General features: G+C 39.7%; 1 protein-coding gene across 1 annotated transcript in view; it reads right to left on the bottom strand.

The window, feature by feature from the left end:
* LOC124259897 (DNA polymerase alpha catalytic subunit-like) overlaps positions 1 to 23,866 on the bottom strand; it is a 53,568-nt gene extending 29,702 nt beyond the window's left edge. Inside the window, 24 exon segments of the mRNA XM_046694124.1 lie at positions 149 to 262; positions 1,593 to 1,722; positions 2,919 to 3,103; positions 4,082 to 4,198; positions 4,550 to 4,645; positions 5,129 to 5,173; positions 5,175 to 5,191; positions 5,435 to 5,519; positions 7,366 to 7,488; positions 7,697 to 7,734; positions 9,057 to 9,121; positions 9,765 to 9,838; positions 13,509 to 13,583; positions 14,977 to 15,093; positions 16,361 to 16,456; positions 16,459 to 16,475; positions 16,710 to 16,879; positions 17,703 to 17,814; positions 19,822 to 20,045; positions 20,588 to 20,709; positions 21,050 to 21,171; positions 22,255 to 22,332; positions 22,725 to 22,821; positions 23,834 to 23,866. Of these exon segments, the coding sequence (XP_046550080.1) occupies positions 149 to 262; positions 1,593 to 1,722; positions 2,919 to 3,103; positions 4,082 to 4,198; positions 4,550 to 4,645; positions 5,129 to 5,173; positions 5,175 to 5,191; positions 5,435 to 5,519; positions 7,366 to 7,488; positions 7,697 to 7,734; positions 9,057 to 9,121; positions 9,765 to 9,838; positions 13,509 to 13,583; positions 14,977 to 15,093; positions 16,361 to 16,456; positions 16,459 to 16,475; positions 16,710 to 16,879; positions 17,703 to 17,814; positions 19,822 to 20,045; positions 20,588 to 20,709; positions 21,050 to 21,091 (2,064 nt within the window). The 5' untranslated portion in view covers positions 21,092 to 21,171; positions 22,255 to 22,332; positions 22,725 to 22,821; positions 23,834 to 23,866.
* Between the last annotated feature and the right edge of the window lie 2,164 nt (positions 23,867 to 26,030).

The raw sequence follows: 26,030 nt of genomic DNA, 5'->3' as shown, positions 1-26,030 counted from the left end.
AATTTGTATGATTCCGAGTAGTAGTCCAAACACAAGGTTTTATGTTTATACTTCAACAAACATTAAACGTACAAGAACTGATGACAGTTCTAAATGCATCATGAAGTGAGGGTAGTGTCAAACTTTATTCCAGATTTGTTTAACTCACAGCAGCTGCCTTCTTCTTGTACTCCTTGTCCGGAGGGATGAAGTTCTTGTCGTGGAAGGCGTGGAGTAACAGGAACTCGTTCCGCTCCGAGCGACCTCCCAGCAGGGTTCGTGCCTGGAGGACAGAAACCATAGACATTCATTGTCGTTTAGTGAGTGAGTGAGTTAATATATTTAACGTCACATCGGCAATATCACAGTCATATCGTGACGAGAACAATTTAATTTATACCAACAATAAAATCAATAAATTGAGAACATAAAAAAATTGTATTCTAAGCACAGTAAAACTACTAGAGTATCACAGCTCTTTATCTAAAACTAGTACACTATCATAAAAAGATATCATTATAGACAACATTACAATATAAAAACGGGCTATAGATCACCAGCCACTGAAGGCCGATCACCATACTAGGGACCATGGGGACTTACAGTACTTTGGCTACCTGCATGGACCCTAACTGGATTTATATCAACCCTTCTGCTGCTGGCGATTTTGGTCAAGTTTAGCCAAACTTAAAATGACAAAAAAGCTACATTTAAAAATATGGTTAATTTAAATTGCTTTTGAATGTTTCGGGACTTACGTACCCTCTCAGTAGGACAAAAAATTACAATACTTTAACCCCCCTTGACGGTACAGCCATCGTTGTCTTTTAAATAACACAAATCCTAAATTTTCATGGCATGTGATGACATATTCAAAAGATACTAACAAATGTAAGGATTCAGCTGAGGCACAAGGGTCAGTGTCAATAAATCCTTCCACCCTTCCTGGAGCAACGGTAGGGATGTTAACTATTATTTGTATATTTGAAAAGAAACGTTTGTTTGCTGTTGCAGCACTCACCAATATTCCAGCTTTGTGGCGGCGGTCTGGACATAATCGAGTCTGGACCAGACAATCCAGTAATCAACATCATGACCATTGATCTACGCAATTGGGATACGATGACATGTATCAACCAAGTCAGCAGGTCTGACCACCAGGGCCCCTTTTCACAAAGCTCTCGTAAGCCTAAGATCTCGTAACTTTTCTCGTAGCATTCGTACCTCCTATGTTGCAGTATAGGAGGTACGAATGCTACAAGTAAAGATACAAGATCTTAGGTTTACAAGAGCTTTGTGAAAAGGAGCCCTGATCCTGTTAGTCAACTCATACGGCAAGCATGGGCTGCTGAAGACCGGTTCTATCCCAGATCTTCACAGGTGAGAAAAAAGGGTAATTTCATGTGGAAAAGAGTCAAGTTAACAGTATCCTAATTGTTTTGCTTCAGTATTTTCATTAGACCATGATGTAAGTGAATCCTGTGGTATAAGCACTCCAGATGCATAACATTCATCACAGATATTATAGAACTGTTTTTCAAACAGACTGTTTGAATGCCACTGCCCTTGATTGTCCTGATCTGTAAATCCTGATGAGCGTAAATTTAACTCACCATGACGTTTCCACAGATGGTTGTGATCTGTAAAGCCAGTGGGATGATATTTAGCTCATACATGATTCTCAGGATGTACGTGGAATCCACCAGCGACAGTTCTATGAGCTGCAACAGCTGTTTGGAGGAGCTGAAATACACAAGGATTATAAAAATATTCCTCAGTGAGGTATTTGGCCTCTATGAATCAGTCTTGTTACAAAGGAGAGATGTGGAATAAACAAACTGATCTAATTCATTAGGGGAGAAATGGTAGAACCACAGTATTTTGCCTTCGGTTTGGTATACCGTAATGCAATCCAAAAATTTGGTTTTCATACTGACAGTTTATTAACTTTTTAAAACCTTTTCTAAAATGTCTAGAATTCAAATCATTTTGTCAAAATCTATGCATTTCTTTGCTAGACGGCTCTTGCTGTCAGTTTCCTGCATTATGATCATATCTCATTTACCGAACCGAAATAAACCAAAGCAAAGGCCTTGTACCGCAATACGTATGGTACCGTGGTAACAGCGTACCATTTCACCCCTATTCATCAATACCATAACTCAAGGATTATAGATAATAACATTGAGCAACCTGTACAGCCTGTTTTTGTGTGGTGCAACAAGGTGATTATCGAAGGTTGCACCAGGTGCAAGTTGTTTTCCTTTCCTTAAAATCCATCCCAGATGAAAAATCAGGAGTATGATTCTATGAACAATCTAACTGACATCAGTGTCTCCATGACCAGAAAAAACTCTCTTCCAAATACATGTACTTCTTTGCATCTATAGTTGCCTTCTAGTAATCAAGGTATAACCATACGATTTGATCTCTGTTTCAAGCTCTTCCCATAAAATGGCATGGCTTTCACAATCGATTCCATTAAGTGCCACAGAACAAATTGTTCTCACTAGTGTTGGGAATTGGTTAAAATCTTATAATTGATGATTGGTTCATTACAACCGATCAACCAAAAAATTGGTTAGCGTCATTAATGAAATTTGTTAATGCACATAAAAATAAGGAAAAAACATGTAGTTCTTTTGGGGGTTTTTGGCAAAATTTCACATCTTTAAAGGATGACTAGTATGTTAGGAACATAAATTTCTTGGAGTCTTTAAGATAAATTCAATCATGAGTTGAAATGAGCTCGTAGTGCTTATGAAATGTAACAGACAAAACCAACCTTGTGAAAAATATTGTTAATGAAAACAAGTGTTCCAGAATTGTTTGTGTTCGATTATGAGAAAACAGTCGTTTAGTCACTGCGTAGTCACTGCGACCAATCTTCGATTATTTCAATTAATCAGACCACCACTAGTTCTCCCAGTTCCACGTACCTGTACATGTTTCTAATGTCATCAAACTCCAGTTCCACCCGTTTTTGCTTTAAAATTTGATTAGATAGTTCTGTAAGGTCGTAACTACGGCAACGAAGCAGTTCCCGTGCGGATATTTTGATGTCGCACAACAAACGTCCACATGCTGCGGACTTCTCGCTGAAACCTCGTCCTCCGTGACCACTCTGAAAAATATCATACATTCATAATTACAGACTTGCAATATCCCGGTGTCAGGGGTTTTCGACGATGTAAGACAAAAATGTAATTTTTATCTGTAATATCATTTAAAGTTTTTATTTTACTAACCTCGAGTGAGAAAGGATATATTCATCTATTTCACACAAAAATATCAGGTGTTTCCTACAAAAATAGCATTGATGACATCGTATCGGCGAAACAGTGGCCGCTCGTAACATCCGGGTATTTTGTATGGGTTTTCGACGATGAGCCATACTTTTTGCTCCGCACTGCGAGGGAGTGTTGTAATCACGTGGCTTCCTATTTATATATTACCTGTCACCAGCAGACGACTCATCTTAATAATTTTCACTTGCTATTTTTTGTTATAAAGGCAACTGATTTTGCATCTGAAGTGGTATTAACGATCTCAGGTAAATAATATTGATGTTTGTTTGCTTTTTATGTAACTTTACTTCCCGATTTCCATTGTCAATAAAACTTCTCACGACAGCGACTGGGCATCCGCCTAACAGTGAAACTGTTTGTTCACTCCGATCGCACACGTACTCCCCTGATATATAACGAGCAATGCAATCGTCAAAATCACCAGAACGTCGATTTCAGCAAGTGTTGGGATACATGATCTTATATCTTTATTGATTGCAACTTTCAGAAATTATTTACTTCATATCTATAAAGGCAGTGGGGTAGCCTAGTGGTTAAAGCATTTAATTGTCTCAAAGGCCCAGGTTCAATTCTCCATGTGGCTTGAATTTGTGAACCTAATATCTGGTGGCTCCCACCATGTTCTTGCTAGGATATTGCTAAAAGCTATGTAACCTTTTTCAAACCTTGTTCACTCATTCACTCACTCACTCACTCAATATCTATAAGACTTGAAACAAAGTGAGTAACAAAAAGTTTCACAGTAAGGACTTTCAACAATTTTATTTACTGAGAGTTGTGAGCACTCTACTTACTGAGAGTTTGGGCATGGTCGTCCTCTTCAGCCTTCCTATCTTTGACCAGTGTGGAATCTTGTTGGCATTGATTCGATGCAGGAAGATGTCGATGTCAAACCCAAAGATATCGTGACCCTGAAAATCAGTTTAAACTGGAGAATGATCCAATCAATACAAGTCTTAAATGACCAGGATTTGCTGAATCGTCAGACTTAACTCACAAATCATTTAAATACATACATGCAAGATAATATTAACAGTACAACTGTTCATATCAAGCAACAATTGTACTAATGAATGGTGGGGTTCGACAAGTATTTTAGTGTCCAGGTAAATAGTAACACCAGGCTACAGCACAAGACAAAACAGTAATCCTGTGAGGCCCTGCGTCATGGGTGAAATCTGAAATCCATTTCCCTGTGTTTTCACATTTACATAAGTTGTGTGGTCAAGGTTATAAAAGGGATAATTATCCCCTAAACGTACCACGATGATGTCGGGGTCTACTTTATGTATCTTCGCCAACAGGAAACCCAACAGCGCCCTCTCATTAGGAAGGATTTCCGTCTTCATTGTCCGACTCTGCATAAGGAAGTGTGGTATTAATTCATCATGCAATGATGGCATCCACAGGAAGTGTTGCTAGGGAACAAGACATAACGACTACTACGACCTACTAAAGAACTGTAACATACAATCCTGTGTGAGCGAGACATTATAAGTTGTTCACTGGTCACTAGGGGGCCATGGGTTGATAACCCTCTTTGATTGTTTATGAGCCCGAAGGGACCAGTGAAAAACGTATTTATCTTACCGAACACCTCAATGTTTATTTTGAACTGTTTGAAGCCCGGGTATTGGATCATACTAAGGAGTACTGGAGTTAGGCAACAGTCCAAACACTACTAACATGATGAACCAAAAGAATCCCCACAGTTCGGCATTTCCAGCGGGTAACATAGAAAATGTTACTTGGTTGTAAGCTGGGGTACATTGATTGGCTCAGTCAATCAGAAAACACATTTATGTGTGAGGTAAGATTAAATCCTATGTAGCTTTACTAACCTCTTTCTGTGCTTTGTCCTTGAAGTCATAGGGGAATATACAATCATTGAGGCTTCGATATCGCTGCAAAATTGAAAACATATCGGTCTGGATTATTCCAATAGAACAAATAGATCAGGGTTATATTGGGGACTTTCTCATCACTACACATGGTGCAGGCTGCAGCTAACAACCGTCTGTACAACAGATAAACTGGCTGCACCACATTCTGTACACAAACATGAACACAAAAAGACACGACCTGAGATGATGTGAAAATCATGGCACCACATATTTTTCAACAGTCAGAAGGATGCAGCTTCTCACCACAGAAGTGTTGCTGGAACAGCTGGGACGGCGCCGGTTTGTCCATGTGGAAGTTGTTGTGCAGCAAACTGGCGGCCCCGATGATCTGAAAGTGGGGAAGGGGAGGTAACTCCACTGCAGGGTGTTTGCACATGTAATGATAAATAGAGATTATTACACAAGCAAGAGAGTTATACGAAACGAGTGTGAAATTTTGTATTGCCCGAGTACATGACCTATGACACAGGTTATATTTCACCAAATGGATAATAAAGAATATTATATTATGTTGTATAGTTAATGGTGAATTTTTATTGCATGTTGTGTGCTGTGTATGTTATAAATGCAGTATACAGTATATTATAAGTTGTTCACTGGCCTCGAGGGGGACATGGGTTGATGTACCCTGGATGTTTGTTTATGTTCCCTGAGCCTGAAGGGAGAGGGGAACATAAACAAACATTATCTTAACGATCTTACCGAACACCTTAATGTTAATTTTGAATTGTTTGAAGCACGGGTACAAATCTTTTTGTAGCCATCGCTAGATTTTGCTGACAAGAAAAACAGATTTAGAGTTATCTCCCTTCCATCGATTTCCATTCGCAAAACATCGGTAATTTCCGTACATCATACGTGATTCAATGTTATTCGAGATAAAGAGTTGCTACCTTCAGTAAGATAATGTTTTATATTATACTGTACATTGTTTTGTTCACTGTATTGTACTGTACATAGCATCTTGTATTATTATCTTGTTCCATATATGCTGTATCTTTTATTGTATGTTCTAAAGAAAATCTTAAATAATGAATACCAGAAATGAAATACCAGTAATTTTCATCTAATGGAGGGTGTTATCGGTGCAATAAAGCAATCCGATAAACTTGGTATCCAAATCTGATAACTATGCAAATTATGTCAATCCACGAACTACTTTCACAAAACTCCATACATGCCATGCGAATTCTAAAACATTTAACATTTCATTGATGACGCCATCGCGAGTTTACATTGTTTGTAAACAAACATGGCTGCCCCCATTATCAAAATTGGTGATTCTGTAAGAATTGATGACAGAGGTTCTGGAGTCATTACTGCAGTAATTGACTTTGGAAAACATGAAATGGAGAACTTTGTTCAAATTGAAGGTACGGATTATGAGGCACCACTGAAAGGCAGCCGTCCAATAAAGGTACCAACCAAGGATTTCGAACTATCGATCAACATACAGACGACGAATCGATTCCGTCAGGTATCAGAAACTGATATTGATGAGGTGATCACCAGCAATGAAAATAGAAACACTACCAGGAAACCCTGTCCGACTTCGTTGCTCTTTTAAGACAGAAAGATCTTATTTCAAACATGAGTTATGATTACACTGTATTAGCGACTATCACAACCATATGACGCTGTCATGAATGACCTTCACCTTGGTGTACCGCTAAGTATTCTTACGCGAATGCTCGATTCTCTTCATATAACTTCATGTATGATTTGGTTCTTTTTATTAAGTAATTATAGTGAGTGAGTTTTACTCTGCACTCAGCAATATTCCAGCTAAATGGTGGCGGTCTGTAAATAATCAAGTCTGGACCAGACAATCCAGTGATCAACAGCATGAGCATCGATCTGCACAATTGAGAACCATGACGTGTCAACCAAGTCAGCGAGCCTGACCACCTGATCCCGTTAGTCGCCTCATATGACAAGCATAGTTAAGAATTACATTATATGATAAGAGATTATTAACTGAGTGTGTTTCTTATCATTAATATCATATATTAGGAATAAAAATTATGTATTATGTTTTCCATTGCACATTCGCATAATACAATTTTAATTCCTAATATATGATATTAATGATAAGGAAACACACTTGGTTAGTTATATCTATATAATATTACTACAGCAGGAAACTATTCTGCAGAGAATGGTCCAATACCTACCTCGTTCTGGTGGGTCTTGGGGTTGGGGAGGGTGAGCAGGTTGAGAGACATGACCACTAGTGGAGGGGCAGCCAGAGAGGAGTCCTTCACCACAGTGATATAGTCCGGCTTCATCAACACTGCCTGAAATACACAGACTCAAGGCTAGACAACCAGTTTAGTTGTTACAAGTGCTCTAATTATTATATGAATATTCAGTGAATATAAAATTCACAGGGGCATACTCAAACCAAGATTCAAATCAGGAACCATCAGATCCTTGAACTCTAAGGGGAGACAACTCTACACAGAGTTAATATTGATCCTTTAGAAAATAGGTCAAGTAACTCACCTCAACTTTACACCAACTGATGGGAGGATTTGGCAGCTCTGAAACAAGGTCCAGTGACACTCACAGTAACAAATAATCATAGCAACAATCACAGTAACATTTACATTACAATGACTCACACATACATGCCATTATTTGTCATGGGTGTCAGTTATGACAATCTCATTTTGACATTCAAAATTCAAATTTTCAGAAAACTAACTTTGGTCAAATCAAACATTGAAACAAATTGAAGAGAGCATTACCCTTCACAGGTAGAAATTCCCTTTAAAACAACATGACATTACTTTGCATACAATGAGAATTTAGTCTCACATCAATCATATACAAGGGTAGGTAACCCTGGATGTGAGAACATTACTTCAAGATAAGGAGGTAAGAGTAAGCTACCCATAATGGCTTAGGTCATTCACAATGCATACGGACCTCATTAATGTGCAATGGAAAACATATCTCACACATAAGTTTAATTTTCCTTTTAGATTAATTATTTAGAATAATTTTCAACAGACGTTTGTCTGAAAATACTGAATCTCATAAGCCAAATCACAGATTCTTTTGACTATAACTCTATTGAGGAGGGAGTCTTGAGGTCTGTTCCTGTTCAAGCCTCAAGGAACATGTTTTAACTTGCACCACGTGCATGCAGACATGAAAACTGGTTGCACCAGACAAAAACTGGTTGCACTTTTGTCACAAAAACCTACAAAAGCTGACACATGGTTTGGTCTGCTGCCTATATCGCATTGTTTAATACTGCATTGGTGAGAAACAAAATAGGAACATGTGCACATAATCTCGAATTAACCACTGTTTGCCGAATTCATGAAAGCTTGACAAACTACTTATAACACAATCAGTTGTCTCGTGTACGGTGAAGAGTGAGTGAGTTTAGTTTTTCGCCACTTTTAGCAATATTCCAGCAATATCACGGCGGGAGACACCAGAAATGGGCTTCACAAATTGTACCCGTGTGGGGAATCGAACCTGGGGTTTTGGTGTGACGAGCGAACGCTTTAACCACTAGGCTACCCCACGGCCCCTAGTACGAGGAAAAAACTTTGAAGTTTTGAATGTGAGGTTATGTGGAAAAGCTAAAGGTAGACAGACAGAATTTATTAATGTTTTTTACATGCACAGGGTGCTTGTTAACACAAATATTGGATTGCATTTAATGTTACAGGTTCAACTAAGTCTTGTGGATGCTTCAAGCCATGTTGTAGTATCTCACTTTATACAAGACAAGGTTCCCAATACAATCAGGCAGAATTTTGACCATTTATTTCAACTGTTGCTAAAAACTGAATAGTAAAATCTGATTTCTAAATTTGGTTGTAAGTTAACATAATAAGAAACTTACGTGGTGTTTTCAAGTCAAGCCATGTTGGGCCTTTCATTCTTCTGTCCAAAAGCAGCAACTCTAAACTGGAACAGATGAAATATTATTGAAGATCGTGTACATAATCATATCATACATATTATCGCATACTGAGTCAGCGAGCCAGACCACAATCCTGGTAGTCGCCAGTTTCGACAAGCGGGTTGCTGAAGATCAGTTCTAAACTTTTCCAACAATTTTTCGTGGGACTATGGGACTGAATAAAGAATGATTATTATCAAAGCTGCTGTCAAAGCAACAGGTACAAATCTAAGTCTCCCATATTTAAACTATTGAGATGACATCATGCTATGGTTCTTGTTGTTGATTCTGAAAAGGAATCCACTGATCTTTCTAAAGATGAATTTTAAACAAGTAAAATCTTCCTTCAATATGCAAAAATATAATTGTATTTCAACTATAACATGATTTGTGGCAGAGAAATCATTCAATTCTGTCAATTGGAAAAGCAGAATTATCTCCCTTTACTAAATGAACTCTATCAAACAGTGAGTGAGTGAGTTTTAACGCCACTTTTAGTAATATTCCAACAACATCACGGCGAAGGACACCAGAAAAGGGCTTCACACATTGTACCCCATCTGGGGAATCGAACCCGGGTCTTCAGCATGACGAGTGCTTTAACGACTACTCTATCCCACCGCCCCCTTTCTCACGGAGATTACATACCTTGAAGTGTTTGTGCCGAACACATGGCTGAAGGTTTCTCCCTGTAAGTTCATTGGCAGCTGTGGAAGGTCAGCCTGCAACCCACAAGTATTTTTCATGAATACTTTAGTTCACAGCTAGTATGGTTTTACACCACTTATAGAAATATCCCAGCAATATCACTGCAGTGTATACCAGAAATGGGCTTCACACATTTTACCCACACGTGGGGAATCAAACTGGGTCCATTTAGCTAACCCAACACAAAGGGAGTTATCAGGGATATAAAACTAGCTGCCTTGAGCATGGAATTAGGAAGCCATCAGTTTGGTTTAGAATTTGGACTTTCAATGTTTTCATTTTCATAAAATCAATTTTACTATTTTATCTTGTATATAATAAGACAACATGCCCCTTCTTAACTGGCCCTGGTTTTGAGTGAGTGAGTGAGTGAGTGAGTGAATGAGTTTGGTTTTACGCCGCTTTTAGCAATATTCCAGCAATATCACGGCGGGGGACTCCAGAAATGGGCTTCAGGCCCTGGTTTTAGCAACATACAAGACACAACACCACACTGACAGCTAGCTATCTTAACATGACTGAAAATCCGCACCAACCTGTAGAGGTTGCTGATTCTTTGAAGAGAGTCCTCTTTGGGGTACTTAATACTCTTATTAGCATTTTTATGTCCATTAAAAATTCCTACGACAGTTGTAACAATATTTTGAATAAAATATTTACAATACAAAAAACTTGTTTTGGCCATGTTCGACCACACCTGCAGAGGGACGGTAGAATGTGAAGCCGTGTCTCGGACACCTTGCTGGGAGCAAAGGCTTCTCCAGGGAGGTGGAACTCAGACAGGTCAGGGCTTCCTGGTGGAGAGTGACCTGAGGCAACACGGCCGTAATCCTATCACACACTTGCCTCAAGGACAAACCGATTCAAACACGAACACCACATCATCTGACTCCTCCTTCTCCTTCCCCTCCTCCTTCTCACGGGCATCGATGACCAAACCCTGTTTGTCGAGGTTGACCAGTTCTACGTAAGGTTCAAAGTGTCAAGAAAAACAGATGCTCGGCTCGAGGTGTCCACAGTTTGGTCCCGAGACACATGGGAAGAGCCTGATAAATCAGGGTTCACCTGGGAGCGTTAACGCCCTGGGTGGCACAGGAACATATATACTGAGTCAAAAAAGAAACTTCACAAAATGTAATTTGAAAACTAATGAATAATTTTTCTCTGATGATACATCTATGTATCGGAAATGGGATCCCTATCTTTCGACTCTAGAAAAACGTTAGCAAAACCCACTCAAATCCATCCATTCGTCGTGCAAATGACGTTAGTGCCAAATCAGGTTTTGCACGTGCAGTCGACCACGTGATCTTTGCATCAAAGTTTTCTTCATATGCACGTGTTTGCATTGGCCTCAAGAAGTGAAAAAACACTTTTAAACCACAGTTCTAACGGTACTTGAAATGCCACGATTGTCAAATGTGCAACGTGAACGTGCCGTTGGCATGTTGCAAGCGGGAAGATCAGTTATTGACGTCGCAAGAGCAATGGGATGCAGCCGTCGTACTACAAACAAACTGGCACCACTTCTGATCGCCCAAGGTCGGGTTCTCCACGTGTGACGTCACGAGCAGAAGACCGTCAAATCGTCCTACGTCACCTACGTGACAGATTTCTGCCGGCTACACGAACCAGGGCTGAGATGTTTAGAGGTCGACTGTCCTCACAGACCATTCGAAATCGGTTGTGGGCTGCCAATCTCCATTCTCGACGTCCATATCGTGGGCCAATATTGACAACGTTTCATCAATGTCAACGTCCGCTGTGGGCCCAACGTCACCTCTGTTGGACCCAGAGAGACTGGAATCGAGTCGTCTTTAGCGATGAATCCAGGTTTACCCTCAGATTCGCGGACGGCAGGCATAGAGTCTGGAGACGACGTCGTGAACGGTATGCCCAATGTTGTGTACAGGAAGTTGACAGATTCGGGGGCGGAAGTTGTATGGTGTGGGGTGCTTTCTGTGGGAACAACCGTTCCCGACTTCTGGTCATCCGTGGAAACCTCACAACTGCTGCTTACCGCGACCAGGTGCTCACCCCTGAACTCGTTCCTTTCATGGCGGCTCATGGCCCAGGTCTACAGTTCAAGCATGATAATGCTCGGCCGCATACCGCGATGTTGACACGAAATTTCCTTCAAAACGCTGGAATCAACGTCATGGACTGGCCATCGAGGTCCCTTGACCTTAATCCAATAGAGCACGTTTGGGATGCACTTGGGAGAAGGCTTCGTGGTCTTAGGAACCAACCTCAGAATTTGCAGGAACTTGGCACTGCCTTGCAAGAGCAATGGCGCAGAATCTCCAACCACGTGTTCACAAGCACCAGGCAGTCGATGAGGAGACGGTGTTTGGCAGTGGTGAATGTGCGGGGCGGCCATACACGATATTGAACAGAGAAATTTTGCATTTTTATTCTTGTGACTTGACATTCTGTATACCCATGTTTTGGAACGGCGGTGTAGCCTAATGGAACTGATTATGGCACTGTCAGTGTATCGAGTACATCACACAGATCTCAGCAATGAAATAATAACAATTTAACCATCTTACCATCTCTTTTATAGTGCCCTGAAGAACGAATGTGAAGTTTCTTTTTTGACTCAATATATGTCCTTCCCCTTCAACCCTTAATTTCAAGTCCAATAAAAATCAAAATATATCACGCACACAAATGCTAATAAGTACCCCAAGGAGGACCTCTTCTGAAAAAGAATATGGATCCCAAAGACAAGGTTTAACTTTTGCTGTAGACTTACGTACCGAACATCAGCAATGAGAGCTGGTCTTGGTAAATCCATGCAGCAGGAGAAAACACAAACATTCAATGTGACATCACACAGTTTGGCAAAGTGAGTAAATGAATGAATAGTGTCTGATGTCACATTCAGCAATATCAGTCTGTGACTTGCCCACTAGTCTGAAGCCTAAGTCAAGTAAAACTATGATCGGTCTAGTAAGCTCGGCTATTAACAGTTCATACACAGTGGAAGCTGTCAAAACCGGCAGCTGTCCAATCCGGGAAGTTGTGAACGCTGGCATAAAAAAATCTGTCCCGTCCGTGGTTAGTACATTTATCATCATTTGAAAGCTCTGCAATATGGCAGCTGTCAATTCCGGATATCGGCATGAAATGAACCGCCTGAATATGTGTCTATACGGTAATCAGCGCTGTCTAATCTGGCATGTGGCAAGGAGTTGGACGGATGTGTATTGTCGCCAGTTAATATGGCGTTGAAACTACATGGTTGCTGACAAACATTATTTAATCTTAGTTCAGTATGGGTATACTAGTACATGTAATTAGTGAGTTGATATGTGATACAACAATGTACATTGTATACTAGAGTGACAAAACTGGTTCAGTTCTAGCCTTAAGTAACCATGTCAGCTCTACAATCCGGCACGCTGTTTAAACCGGATTACACCTTCCACTGTAATGACACTAAAATCTAATGATAATGAGTTACCTTCATTATCAGGATATTTATCGTACCTCAGTCTCATCATATTGTAACACCTCCACTGCCCAACAATCCAATTTTGTTGCCTTTTACGACACGCAACAGAGAGCAGGGAACATAACTCAGGGCCACACAGGGCAAGTATTCTATCAAAGAAAGTATGTCATTATTTCTATTCATATCTATGCCCCATGCCATCAAAGACACCTACGAACACTCACAGCATATCGAACTTCCAAATACTCCGATTCCACTGGCACGTCGGTCTTCTCAAAAGCATAATGTTTAGTCACTTTCTGGAACCAAATTTACAGACAAGGTAAGTAGAGATAATTTTTTCAGAGATGCCAACCCTATTTTGGGCCTAAGTGTAATACTGGAGGTCAAACAGTGTAATTTTGACCTAAAAAGCGTAATACTTAAAACACTTACATAGTGAAAGGTGATAACTTTATGAAAATTACTTTTAAAAAGGTTTATTCACATGAATAGGAAAGATTCTAGAGAGAAATACACGTGACCAATCATTATGAAGTTCCATACATCGAAAATTGTTGGTCAGGTGACACAAAATACTTTAATTCCTTACAAGTTAATTGGAATGAGTGCAATGCTAAGAGTAAGCGATTCCTATCGGTGTAAGGCCATTTCTGAACCCCTGCACTATAGCGTTACGAAAAGAATTCCCTGTGAAATTTTATCCACTTTGTTGATTTTCACAAAACGAGTAGAAAAGCGGAATTTTCGCAGATTAAGTGTAATGGCGTAATTTAATGGTCAAAATCGTAATAATTACTCCCAAATCGTAAGGGTTGGCATCTGTGTTTTTACCCACAATGTCAAAAAACAAACTGACGAAAAACATGTTACTTACAGATACACATCCTAAATCGTTTTTCATCACATTTGTTTTTTATGTTGACAAGTTATGGCTTTTTGACATGCTCTAACATATAAGTGTATTGACGGTGAATAAACGTGGCTGCATTTTTTTCAAAGATAATAAATAATCATGAACAAGTTCATGTTCAAAATCGAATTCTGTCATCATCAGTTTGTTTCAGCTTTATCTTTATTCCAGTAAAATAATACCTTGGGTCAGAGACATATATAAATATCAAAAAAACATTCCCTAAAAAACATCTAAAATCAGTCTTTTTTACCCAAATGCCTTAATATTACATTTAAAGGTTTTATAAATACAAAACATGTATCTGTTGAGCTGAACATCAATGAACAAATCTCATTCATTTGAACGCATAGGATCATTTTCAACAGAATTAAGTTTGACTTATTTCTTCGACTATGAAGATGGAGAGATGATGCCTCACCCACAAATGTCTGAAAAATTCAATTTATTGAGGCCTGAAACAGTTTGGTTATAATATTTGTTTGTTGATTATGCGGCACTCAGTAATACTCCAGCTATATGGCATCGCTCTGTTATAATAGTCTGGACCAGTCATCGATCTACGCAATTTGGATACGATGACATGTGTCAACCAAGTCAGCGAGTCTGACCACCCGATCCCATTAGTCGCCTCTTACAACAAGCATGGGTTGCTGAAGACCAATTCTAACCCAGATCTTCAAAGGTCTGGTTATAACAGCACATACCAGATTTTCCTTGATAGAGCGAGTGAGTTGACATTCAACATCACATCTAGCCTCTCTTTGATTTGAGCTTACCATGCACTTGAACTTCATGATCTTATGTTTCTCGGATATTTTGTCGTTGAATTCTGAATACACATCATTCATGGCGACAGGCTCCCCAGTGTCTTCTCCAGTCTTTGTGTTCACACGCTGGAAATACACATAACCTCATTCAGGAAGCTGTTCACATTGACCTATCTAGACATACCAAAGAGATGTCTCCGTTTTATTTCATTTATCACTGAAAAGTAAATACACTGGTGTCGAAATTCATGAGTGAGTGAGTGAGTAAGATAGTGAGTAAATATTTAAACTAGTTCTAAATTCATAATACATATATATAATATATAAAACCCTGTCAACGAAGGACAGAAAAATTACTAGATTATCACAAAATGAGTTAAAACTAGCTAGCATATATCTTTAAAAGTAGAAAATTATATTTGGACAATACAATGTAAAAAATTGGCTACTGATCGCCAACAACTGAAGATAGATCACCACACTAGGGACCATGGGTACATTACTTTTGCTAACTGCATGGACCCTAGCTGGATTTATGTTATCCCTTCTACCGCTGGCGATTGTAGTTGAACTTAGCCATACATTAAAATAACAAAAATACTACGTTTATAGAATCTGGTAAGTTCAAATTTACTTCAAATGTTTCGGGACTTATGTACCCTCTCAGGAGGACAATAATTTTACAATACTTCAACCCCCTTTGAGGGTACAGCCACTAACAATCTAACGTACTAATCTACACTACCAATTATTAAAATACATCTACTGTATCTACAGAACATATCAATTAACATTCATCAACTAAAACAATTTCTTTTAAAAAAGCAATAATTAAATGAAAATTAACAGTGGTAAAAAGATCCTTAACTGTTTTTACATTGAAATATTTATCCCTTATGATGGAGAATTCAACACAGTCAAGCAGGACACGCTTGACCGTGACTCTCTCATCACAAGGGATACAAAATGGAGTCGAAATTCATGAACTAGTTGTGCATTTAACACATGCAATCAATAAACGACAGAGGACAAATTTGTTTCAGAAACTACAAAAGGTCAAAGACACAGTTTCCCATTTCTAACCAAGTTTTCAACACCTATATATTAGAGATGTGAAGATCTTACTCATCACCCTTGGTGTAGTAGAGAAACCCATCTAAGCTGAATTCGTCAGAGGCCTAATACAAAGGAGTGAGTGACTGAGTATGGTTTTACGCCGCTTTAACGGGCGAACGCTTTAACTACTAGGCTACCCCATCATCCCTATTACAGAAGAAACTGTCCTTCCCGAATTCTACTTGTCTCAAGAGACGAATTATGGAAATTTAAACATGACGTGATTCTCAACCAACAAACTGAATTTATCAGCTGTAGCCAGCAAGGGCCACCGTACCGTGGCTCGAGGAAGGAAGTAGACACGTCTCTCGATGTTCTTCACGGTCACACAGCAGCTGACATGGGTCTTCGCGGAGTCTATCCACACCTTCCCCCGAACAGGAAAATCACACCTGGAACCAGTAACATTTCTTGTGATATCGCTGCAAACAATTATCACAAAATGTACATAGTATATTTGGCAAGCAAGTCAGCAAGCCTGACCACCCGATTCCGTTAGTTGCCTCTTACGACAAGCATAGTCGCCTTTTGTGGCAAGCATGGGTTGCTGACGACCTATTCTACACCAGATCTTCACGGGTCGAGAGAGCCTAGAACAGTTACTTGACCTCTACAAGTCTACATACCTGGCTGTTTGTAATGATCTTCATAAGCATCTAGCCAATAGAATCGCAGCACCTGGTCTCCATTTTCATTGGTCGTTAAGGGTAACTGGGAGGAGTCAACCTGCACATCAGTGACTGTCATTGGCTCTTCCATCTTCACACTTCCCCATCCGGTTGACAAAAACTCTCCACTGAATAATGGAAACAATTTTAGTCTTTGAAACTGGTTGTGACAAAAATTTCCATAACCATCACGACATGACATGAGGCTTTCATTCTTAGCCATGAAAACAACCTTTAATTTCCTCAATAAAATTTGAAGTCCTTGCATTTGTGTTATTCGTTATTGCAAAGTGCCAGAGAGAGAGCCAAACAACACCAGGGGTGGAAATAACCCATTGCCCGACGTCCTAGTTCAGTGTTTTTTTCTGTCGGGCAAGCAAATTTGTATATCACACTGTACCGATGTCCAGGTGACTTTCCAATGTTAATTATGTTGTTTATTTAAAAAGCCAGCAAGAAAGGGTCGGTATAGTGGACAAATTATCAGGGCAAGTGACTTTACATGTGCAACTGTACCAGAGTACCAAATAGGTCAACGACAGCATGAAAAGTGAGGTACGAGGTACGCAGCCAGAGTAACCTGCTCTTGGCTGTAGGGGGCCCTGTGAGGGGCCCTATTGGGGTGGTCTCACTAAACATAACGAGTTTTTTGTTTGGTAAAATATGTTATTGAAATATTGTTACAACTGTCGTAGGTTTTTAAAATGGACATTTTAATGCTTATATGTACCCCAAGGAGGAAAAAAGAAAAAGAATTTAAAGTTATTTCCACCCTGAATACTATCTTCTCGCATCCTATTATATAACACGGGGATACAACCCTTCAACGTGAGTTCTCCAGGCAAACACTATCCACTTAACCATACGGATGTGAATGAAACAGAAGCAAGAATATACACTGATGGTCCAACTTTCCATCATTGAGGATCAAAGCGACTGTTCAGTACGTACTTTGTGGCAGGTTCTGTCTTAACTGTGGGTTTCACTTCCTTCACGGCCGGTGTCATCACTTCCGTCACCTCGTCATCAAAGTCGATGTCATTCAGGTCCATAGCAGAGTCATCTGGAAGATACAAAAAGTATTCAGTTCAATGAGTTCATTTAAAGCCTACAGCGCTGCAGGGTGTCAATTTCTACCACCTTTGTGGCACCCACTGGATGAAGAAACATCAGGGACATTGAGTGAGTGATTGAAAATGGTTTTACGTCACTTTCAACAATATCACGTCAGGGGATACCAGAATTGGGCTTCACACATTGTACCCATGTGGGGAATCAAACCCAGGTCTTTGATGTGACGAGCGAACGCTTTAACCACTATACTACCCCACTGCCCTCAGAGAAATTGAACCTATACAGGGTTTTACATGACGCGTGATTCCTGCGTATTTGACGCAACAATTTTGTAAAAGACTCTCAAAATATTATCATACGAGTCTAGCTTGACGCTGACGCAAGTTTTATGAGTGACCCTCAGAATTCAGTTCAGAGTCAATAAAATCGATTTGATAAGCAAACAATGATAGTTTTCGTGAGTTCTTCAATAATTTATTTCAATTCATGTTAATAACTGTATGTTACAGTGAATAAATCACAAGCCTGATTATTTGTTCAGTATACTGGAGTTTGTTATGACTGAACTGAACAGTGAAAAATATACTGTTTATTAACTAACATATAAATGACATTCTAAGATGCCTAGCGGTTAGAACAATCGAAAAAAATACATTATCAGACAATAAAGGTATAGTTTTTTGATGACGTAACAATTGAATGACGTTATCCCGTCACTGCGCCATTCTAGTGTGCCCCCTCGTAATCGAACCATTTTACATTACGTCACAATGTAAGCGACGTCACGATGCATGTCAGTTGTCATCGCCTCGTACGGCCTCCTACAGTAAACTACACCGTTGCATCCAGTTTCTTGGTTTGCTGTTGCTTCACGCAGCTAACATCACTGGTGGAAACATTACGTTTATGTTTTACGACGGTTAAAATGTGTCATTTCGACTCACAAGTTTTCAGCGACATGGTAACGTTCGTAATGTTTACATTCCCACAATGCATTCGTGTGGAATGTCGCTGACTACTCAACTTCCTCTGGATGTACTGATCTAAACTTACGCTGGTAGTAGAAATGCAACGCTCATATTGCCCCATATGGTTTACGCACGACAGATGTAATTAAAATAATTCAGAGAAGATATTTAATCCTAACGTAAACCGCCATCAAACTGTTATCATTTGTTTTTTTCTGGTAACGCTCGCCTTAACGTAGGGGCAGACACATCAATAGAACAGCCAGTTAGCCCTGTGCGAGGATTCTTAATTTAGGTCACCGACACCGCCGCTTGTTTTCTGCCTTAAATTAATCGTAATTATCTTTAGAAAGTATTAAATTTGGCATCTTAGAAAGAATACACTTCGCCCTACCACCATGTATAGTGTAATAAAACACACTTTTCCCTGAACTATTATATCTAAAGCACTCGACGCAAGCCGTCCTCGTGCTTTAACTATAATAGTTCAGGGCAAAAGTGTGTTTTATTACACTATACATGGTGGTAGAGCAAAGTGTATTTCTTAAATAAAACACAAAACAATAAAATCCATGCAAAACTCTTGCTTTTTGACATACACACATAAATATTACGCTAAAATTTTAATGACTCCCAAATATTGAAAATGACTCCCAAAAATAAATACTGTGGGACTCTTTTTTCAAAGCCTGTGTATAACCCTGCCTATTGGAATCTTGGTAACTACCACTTGATTTTTATCAACATATCATTCAATTACCTGATTCCTTCACAACTGAAACCACAAGTCAACTCCTTCACTCAGCAATCTTTAACTACTGATTAAAGTATTCCAAGTCAATTAAATGTGTTAAAAGTCCATCATAAGCCATGATTTTCAATGAATAGCAATCCGGAAATCCTTTTCAGAAGGAGCATTTTGACGTTTCAGTTAAGTGATAAGAGAGTTGGATCTAAAGACATCACTTCCGAAACCACTGCAGGTGAATTGTCCTTTAAAACGTTGTTAAAGAAGATTTCCTGCCTACCTTGAGAGACGGCATTTGTGATTTCATTCTTGTTGTCATCCACGTCCATGCTTCCAAACTCCTCGATGTCTGGAATGTCGTCTACAGGCTCCTGCTTGACCTTCACATGGCTGACCTTCAACTCCTCTGCATACAACTCCCTAGTGATGTTCCGCGGCTGCTTCACAGACTTCACCTGCTTCACACGGGGCGACGACTTGTCCATGCTGAACGGGTTGGCCGGCCTACAAGACAGTGTTCAAAATAAGCACTTACACGTAATGCCACGGCAGGTATATTTTGTATAACAAGCCAATCATTTAAAATCTGTATGGCTTACTATGTTCTGCAGTAATTATATTTCAATTAATTTCTTCATTTCACTGCCTCTGACGCATCTACCCATCCCAACATACACACAGCAGCAAAAAGTTGATAGAGGGTGTTCCTTTTCAGTTTTGCCGTTTTCGAATTTCAGGGTATTCTTTTCCGTTGGACTCGCAAACCAACCAAAATATATAAGGTGGTAAATATCCATTAGGGTGAGTGTGTGGGTGAGTTTAGTTTTACGCCGCTTTTAGCAATATTCCAGCAATATCACGGCTGGGGACACCAGAAATGGGCTTCACACATTGTACACATGTGGGGAATCGAGCCCGGGTCTTCGGCGTGACAAGCAAACGCTTTAACCACTATACTACCCCACTGCCCCTTCATTAGGGTGACAAAGGGGAAGTTCATGAGCTTGGTAATGGCTAAGGGCTGACTGTGACATCTGACTACTGACTTGGCTGGCTTGGTCTTGTTCACTTTGACGGGCACGGGTTTGAACGAGCTGCTGTTGGGGCCTCGGTGCAGCTCCTCCATCAGGTCGCCTAGCAACTCATCATTCTCCAAGGTCACATTTTTCTGTAAAAACACACAACAATATAGGTATGACACCTCAGTCGATGTACCACAACCGCCGAACTCCAAGCTGCACCATTCTCGAAGGGTACATTATTAGACCTCAAAAAGTCCCTGGACTATTCACCATAGAGGGAAGACACATTTAATAGGATCTTGACTGTGACCTTGACCTTTTTCTGTGAACTTCAGAAGTTGAAACAATTACTAGACCTTACGATGGTAGATGTAAAGATGCAACAGTATCTGGCAACAAAAAAATGACCTTGACTTTTGATGGATGACCTTAACCTTACATGGGTGAGATTTCTTATACCTGAAGCAAATTACGTGTCAGTGTTACCTCTGGCTTTTTCTTGGAAGTGACCGCTGCTGCAGCAAACATGCTCTTGATGTCGCTCTTCGGCTTCGGCTTCGTCCCTGGACGGACAATATTCTTGTTTTTCTTGTCTGCTTTTTTCTTAGCTGAAAGGAATAACAATTTCATTTATGTTCTATTGCCTAAAATGCCAAAGGAAGGAAAGGGCTTTAGATAGAGGTTTAAACTCACACACAAAACAGGCAGTGCCCTGTGTCACAAACACCAACCTATTTCCAAGTTCACACTCACCTCGACCTGCATTGATTACTTTGTGAAACAGCATTTGGCTATGTATACCTGATAATAAGAACTTGACAGAATTTGTGGAGGAGGGATTGGTGATCTGCAAGCTAAATATTTCTCATAGGTAGCTCTTATTATGGAGGGGGTGATAAATACGCTCAATACAGTAAATCAGGTACCCTGTTATTGACCTACATATCTTTTCTGTTTAATGCCAGCCCGTCCTTATTTGCAAATACATAATCAAGACCGGACCAGACAAACCAGTGACTGGTATTGTAAGCATGCAGAGGCCCAGGTAAGCCGTGTATCCGGGTAAAATATGCATAGAAAATTTCCAATTACGCATTGAAAAATAATTGTTGCATACCAATTACGCATTTAAAATGTTAGATACGCAAAAAGTTTAAAACAAATGCGTATGGAATATATTTATAAAAATCACTTGCGTAATGAAAAAGACATTGATTGCTATCAAGTTGTACTGTTAGTATAGGATGAGTGATTTTTTTTATGAAATCATTTCCATTATATTTAAGTTGGTTTTGATGAGGTATGACATAAGGCAGAACATACCTGCTTATTAAACTTACTCAATGACATAATACTTAGGTGAGTAAAATGACTGAAATACGCACATATTTGAAAGCAGTAGGTAACGGAAAATGAAATACCCACTCAACATTCATAATACCCACTCCAAAAAAATACAGCGGGTAAAGTACCCACATGAGCTAAATCTTATCTGGAGCTCTGAGCATGGTTCCATGTGGTTAGGGTGTGATAACACCTACACAACCAAATCAACCATGTGTGATCTCTTGGTCCAATTAAGCCGCCTTGTTCGACAAAAATAGGTTCTTTGGACCAAGAATCAGAATAAAAGTCAAGACAAAGATGTCTGATAGAAGATACAAATGGTGTATTTCTGTAAACTTTCATACTTTCAGCTTTCGTGAACTCATCTCCATCCAGATCCTCATCGAAGATCTCTCGTCCATCTTCAACATACCCAGCTCCATCTAAAGAAGATTAAACAACAGAATTACAGATGTACCTGACAACCTGAGTATTTCTTACACAGATTGCATAAAATATGCAAGATTTCAGCTTCATGGCAAACCCTGCTCAATTCAACTCTAAGGCAACCAGGTGGTGTTTATGATTATATTTCAGGGTTTTCCAATTCAGATATGGGAAACATTCTATTTTGAAGTTTACAACTTCTGGTTAACTAGTTTACCATTCATCTTGTCATGTTTGGCATTAGCTTGATGAAACTGCTTGTGCCTGGGAAAAATAATTCTAGTTCAGAGAACAGGATATTTACTATTTGGACATTAACATAGATAACGTTATTTCAAATGAGGTTTCTTTCTTTTTATCAAGTTCAAAAAGTTTGGCAATATTTTACCATCGTCGATGATCCAGTCATCTTCCTGACGCTGTCTCACGATCTCGGAGTATTTGCTCTCGTCCACCACTTCGTACACGTCCTTCTCTTCCTCCACCTGCACCCAAAGTCAGCCATGACAGATTGATCTAGTTTACTTTGTTAGCTGCCACGCTTATAACAGTTACCGGTAAATGTTACAGTAACTGATATACTACTCATAGAAACAATCCATATACTTGGGGTACAATGACACAACTTGTGGTCCTGTGCGTAGAGCTCAGGTCGCGAATCAGTTGAAGATAAGGCATTTCTTGAAGTTCTTGGATGGGCGACCACGTTTGGCAGCTTGACTCCTGAGAGTTTCTAGGAGTTCAGTCCTGCCCAACAACGAAGCAGATGTGGTCACACCTTAGGCAAGTGAGCTTGTTCAAAAATGCCTATGTTCACCCAGCAGAAGATGGGTACCAGATGGGGTAAGTCATGTAACTATAACCTTCTAGCGCCTAATAGGCAGCTTGGGTTATCCGGGGTAATGATTGTTGGCGATTTGAGCATGCACAAGTGAGTGAGTGAGTGAGTTTAGTTTTACGCTGCACTCAGCAATATTCCAGCTATATGGCGGCGGTCTGTAAATAATCGAGCCTGCACCAGACAATCCAGGGATCAACAACATGAGCATCAACCTGCGCAATTGGGAAACGATGACGTGTCAACCAAGTCAGCGAGCCTGACCACCTGATCCCGTTAGTCGCCTCTTACGACAAGCATGGGTTACTGAAGGTTCATTCTAACCCGGACCTTCACGGGTATTCACATATGCACTTATTATTAACCATCTTACTAAACACTGAACTGAATCATTGGGGTTATGACAAGATCGTTTGACTTTCAAACATTGTACTTATTATAAATCAAACAACTTAAGTAAGAATTTTGTTGTTAAGGTGGTTAGGGATGAAAATCGAATCAATATGATTTGGCCCAAATGAAACACAATTGTTCACAGATACATTGCACAACAAAATAGTATCTGAGCTGTCCACACTGTAGAAAATTTATATAAGCTATCTTTAGTTAACAAAAGAATTTGGAATTGAATCCAATTTAAATTAAAATACCATTCTTACCTCATATTTATTTTTCTCCCCCTTTCTCCTTGGTCTTCCTCAGTCTCTCGAAAGCAGCTGATCTGCCCGTCTTGTCAATCTTCTGACGCTTTGACCTTCCTCGCACAAGAGACTCTGAGAACAAATCATCACATCCACTTGAGTGAGCGAGTGAGTTTAGTTTTACGCCACATTCAGCAATATTCCAGCTATATGGCGGTGGTCTGTAAATAATCGAGTCTGGACCAGACAATCCAGTGATCAACAACATGAGCATCAATTTGCACAATTGGGAACCGATGACATGTGTCAACCAAGCCAGCGAGCCTGACCACCCGATCCCGTCTTAAGACAAGCATGGGCAGGGCTCCAGATAACTCTTCAACATCAGGAGTACGTACTCCTTATTTTTTTCAGTACAGGAGTACTGAAAAACCTTAAAGGTCACATGCAACCAAAAAATCAAACATAATTAAAACACAATTATCACTTCTTCATGACATATAATATGCATAGCTGATTATGAAAAAACAAATAAACAAAATTATAAGCGTATAATCGCAAATCAAAAGTGCAATATTTTGTACTTGGGTTTACCTCCCTCGAAACGAAGCAGCCGGGATACCGAACCCAGTCAGAGCGGGTGGGTGTGCACTCAAGTGTAACGGCTGGTTCATTAGCAGATGCCGCCTTCAGGCCTCATATTGTGTGTGTATATAGAGATGTTGGGTTTTGTAGATACATGCTCATTTTTTGTGTATAACATTTTGCAAGCAACAGACATCATAACATGTCATGTGTTCAAGTATCACACCTGCCTGTCTGTGTAATTACATAATGTGACAGAGACCTAACTCGGGCCATAAATCAATGCGCTTTTTTTATGGTGTATAGCCTGATTGGTGTTAAGTTCAAATTGCATGTGGTCAGTGATTGCAGTTGTGTATTGAATATTGTCATTAGCAGACAGGCAGGCAGACACATAGGTGCCAATAAAACAAGACATTGAGTTTTGTCTGTGACAAATCGATTATATCTATATCACAGTTAGAAACTGTGTCAACGCTAAATAATGACATTGCTTTTAAGTATCGAACTGAGAAAGCCGCCTCGGTAAGAAGAAGAGCGTGGTGAAATAGACAAATGAAATTATATAAACAGTTAATTTACTGTCATAACATATAAAAGCTCGCTACTGTGACATATCAACAAAACATTAGAAAAATAGCTCACACCAAGGCCTTCACCGAAGTATTCACCGACAACCCGCTTCCAAAGCTGCGCGAACCTATTTACTTGCGCACGTGCTATGGGCGCAGCCCAGCTGTTGAAACCCGTTTCCCCAGAAATCTCTGGGGAAAATTAGTGAAACGTTTGAACTCCGATTTCGCGCGTTTTTTTTCATCGCGTTATTTTTCAACTTTATAAGTTGAATTTGCATTTTTGACTATTTGTTTCGGTATGTCCATACCGAAAGGTATCAGAATCTGCAAAGTTGTGTTTTACGTTGCATGTGACCTTTAAGAGTACTTATGGAATTTAATGGAGTATCAGTAATCTTGTGTATCGTTTCATATATGCACCATAACATTGCTACTCTTGTGTAAACAGGTCAATAAACAATGAAACAATAATTTTTCAGATAAATACGTCTGTAAATGATTATAAGAGTAAGACCGTACACCATTGCTGTGGTGCGTATCTGCTATGTTTCCTAAATTATTTCCCACCGTGTCGTGCATATTTTTTATCCATACATACGCCCATACGGCCCTTATCTGGAGCCCTGATGGGTTCACATCCAGTTGAGTAACCATGACAATCATTTTCAGATAAACACTAGGACTACATGGGGTAGTGGGGTAGCCTAGTGGATAAAGCGTTCGCTCGTCATGCCGAAGAACCGGGTTCGATTCCGCATATGGGTACAATATGTGAAGCCCATTTCTGGTGCTGGAATATTGCTAAAAGCAGCATAAAACTAAACTCACTCGCTCACTCACAATGAGTTGACATTGAGGTGAAATAATAACAAAATAAATTGACATGTTTTGACCATGTTCACAGTGCTAACTTATCATATGCTTATCACAACAATAACCAGAAAATAACTTGAAAAGTAGTGGGTGAGTGAGTATAGTTTTACGCCGCTTTTAGCAATATTCCAGCAATATCACGACGGTGGACACCAGAAATAGGTTCCACACATTGTACCCAT

This window comes from Haliotis rubra, unplaced genomic scaffold, assembly GCF_003918875.1.
Source record: "Haliotis rubra isolate DU_JTF1 unplaced genomic scaffold, ASM391887v1 Scf740, whole genome shotgun sequence".
In the NCBI taxonomy this organism is placed as follows: Eukaryota; Metazoa; Mollusca; class Gastropoda; order Lepetellida; family Haliotidae; genus Haliotis; species Haliotis rubra.
Note: the sequence above shows the minus strand (reverse complement) of the source record. Positions and strands in the feature narration are given on the sequence as shown.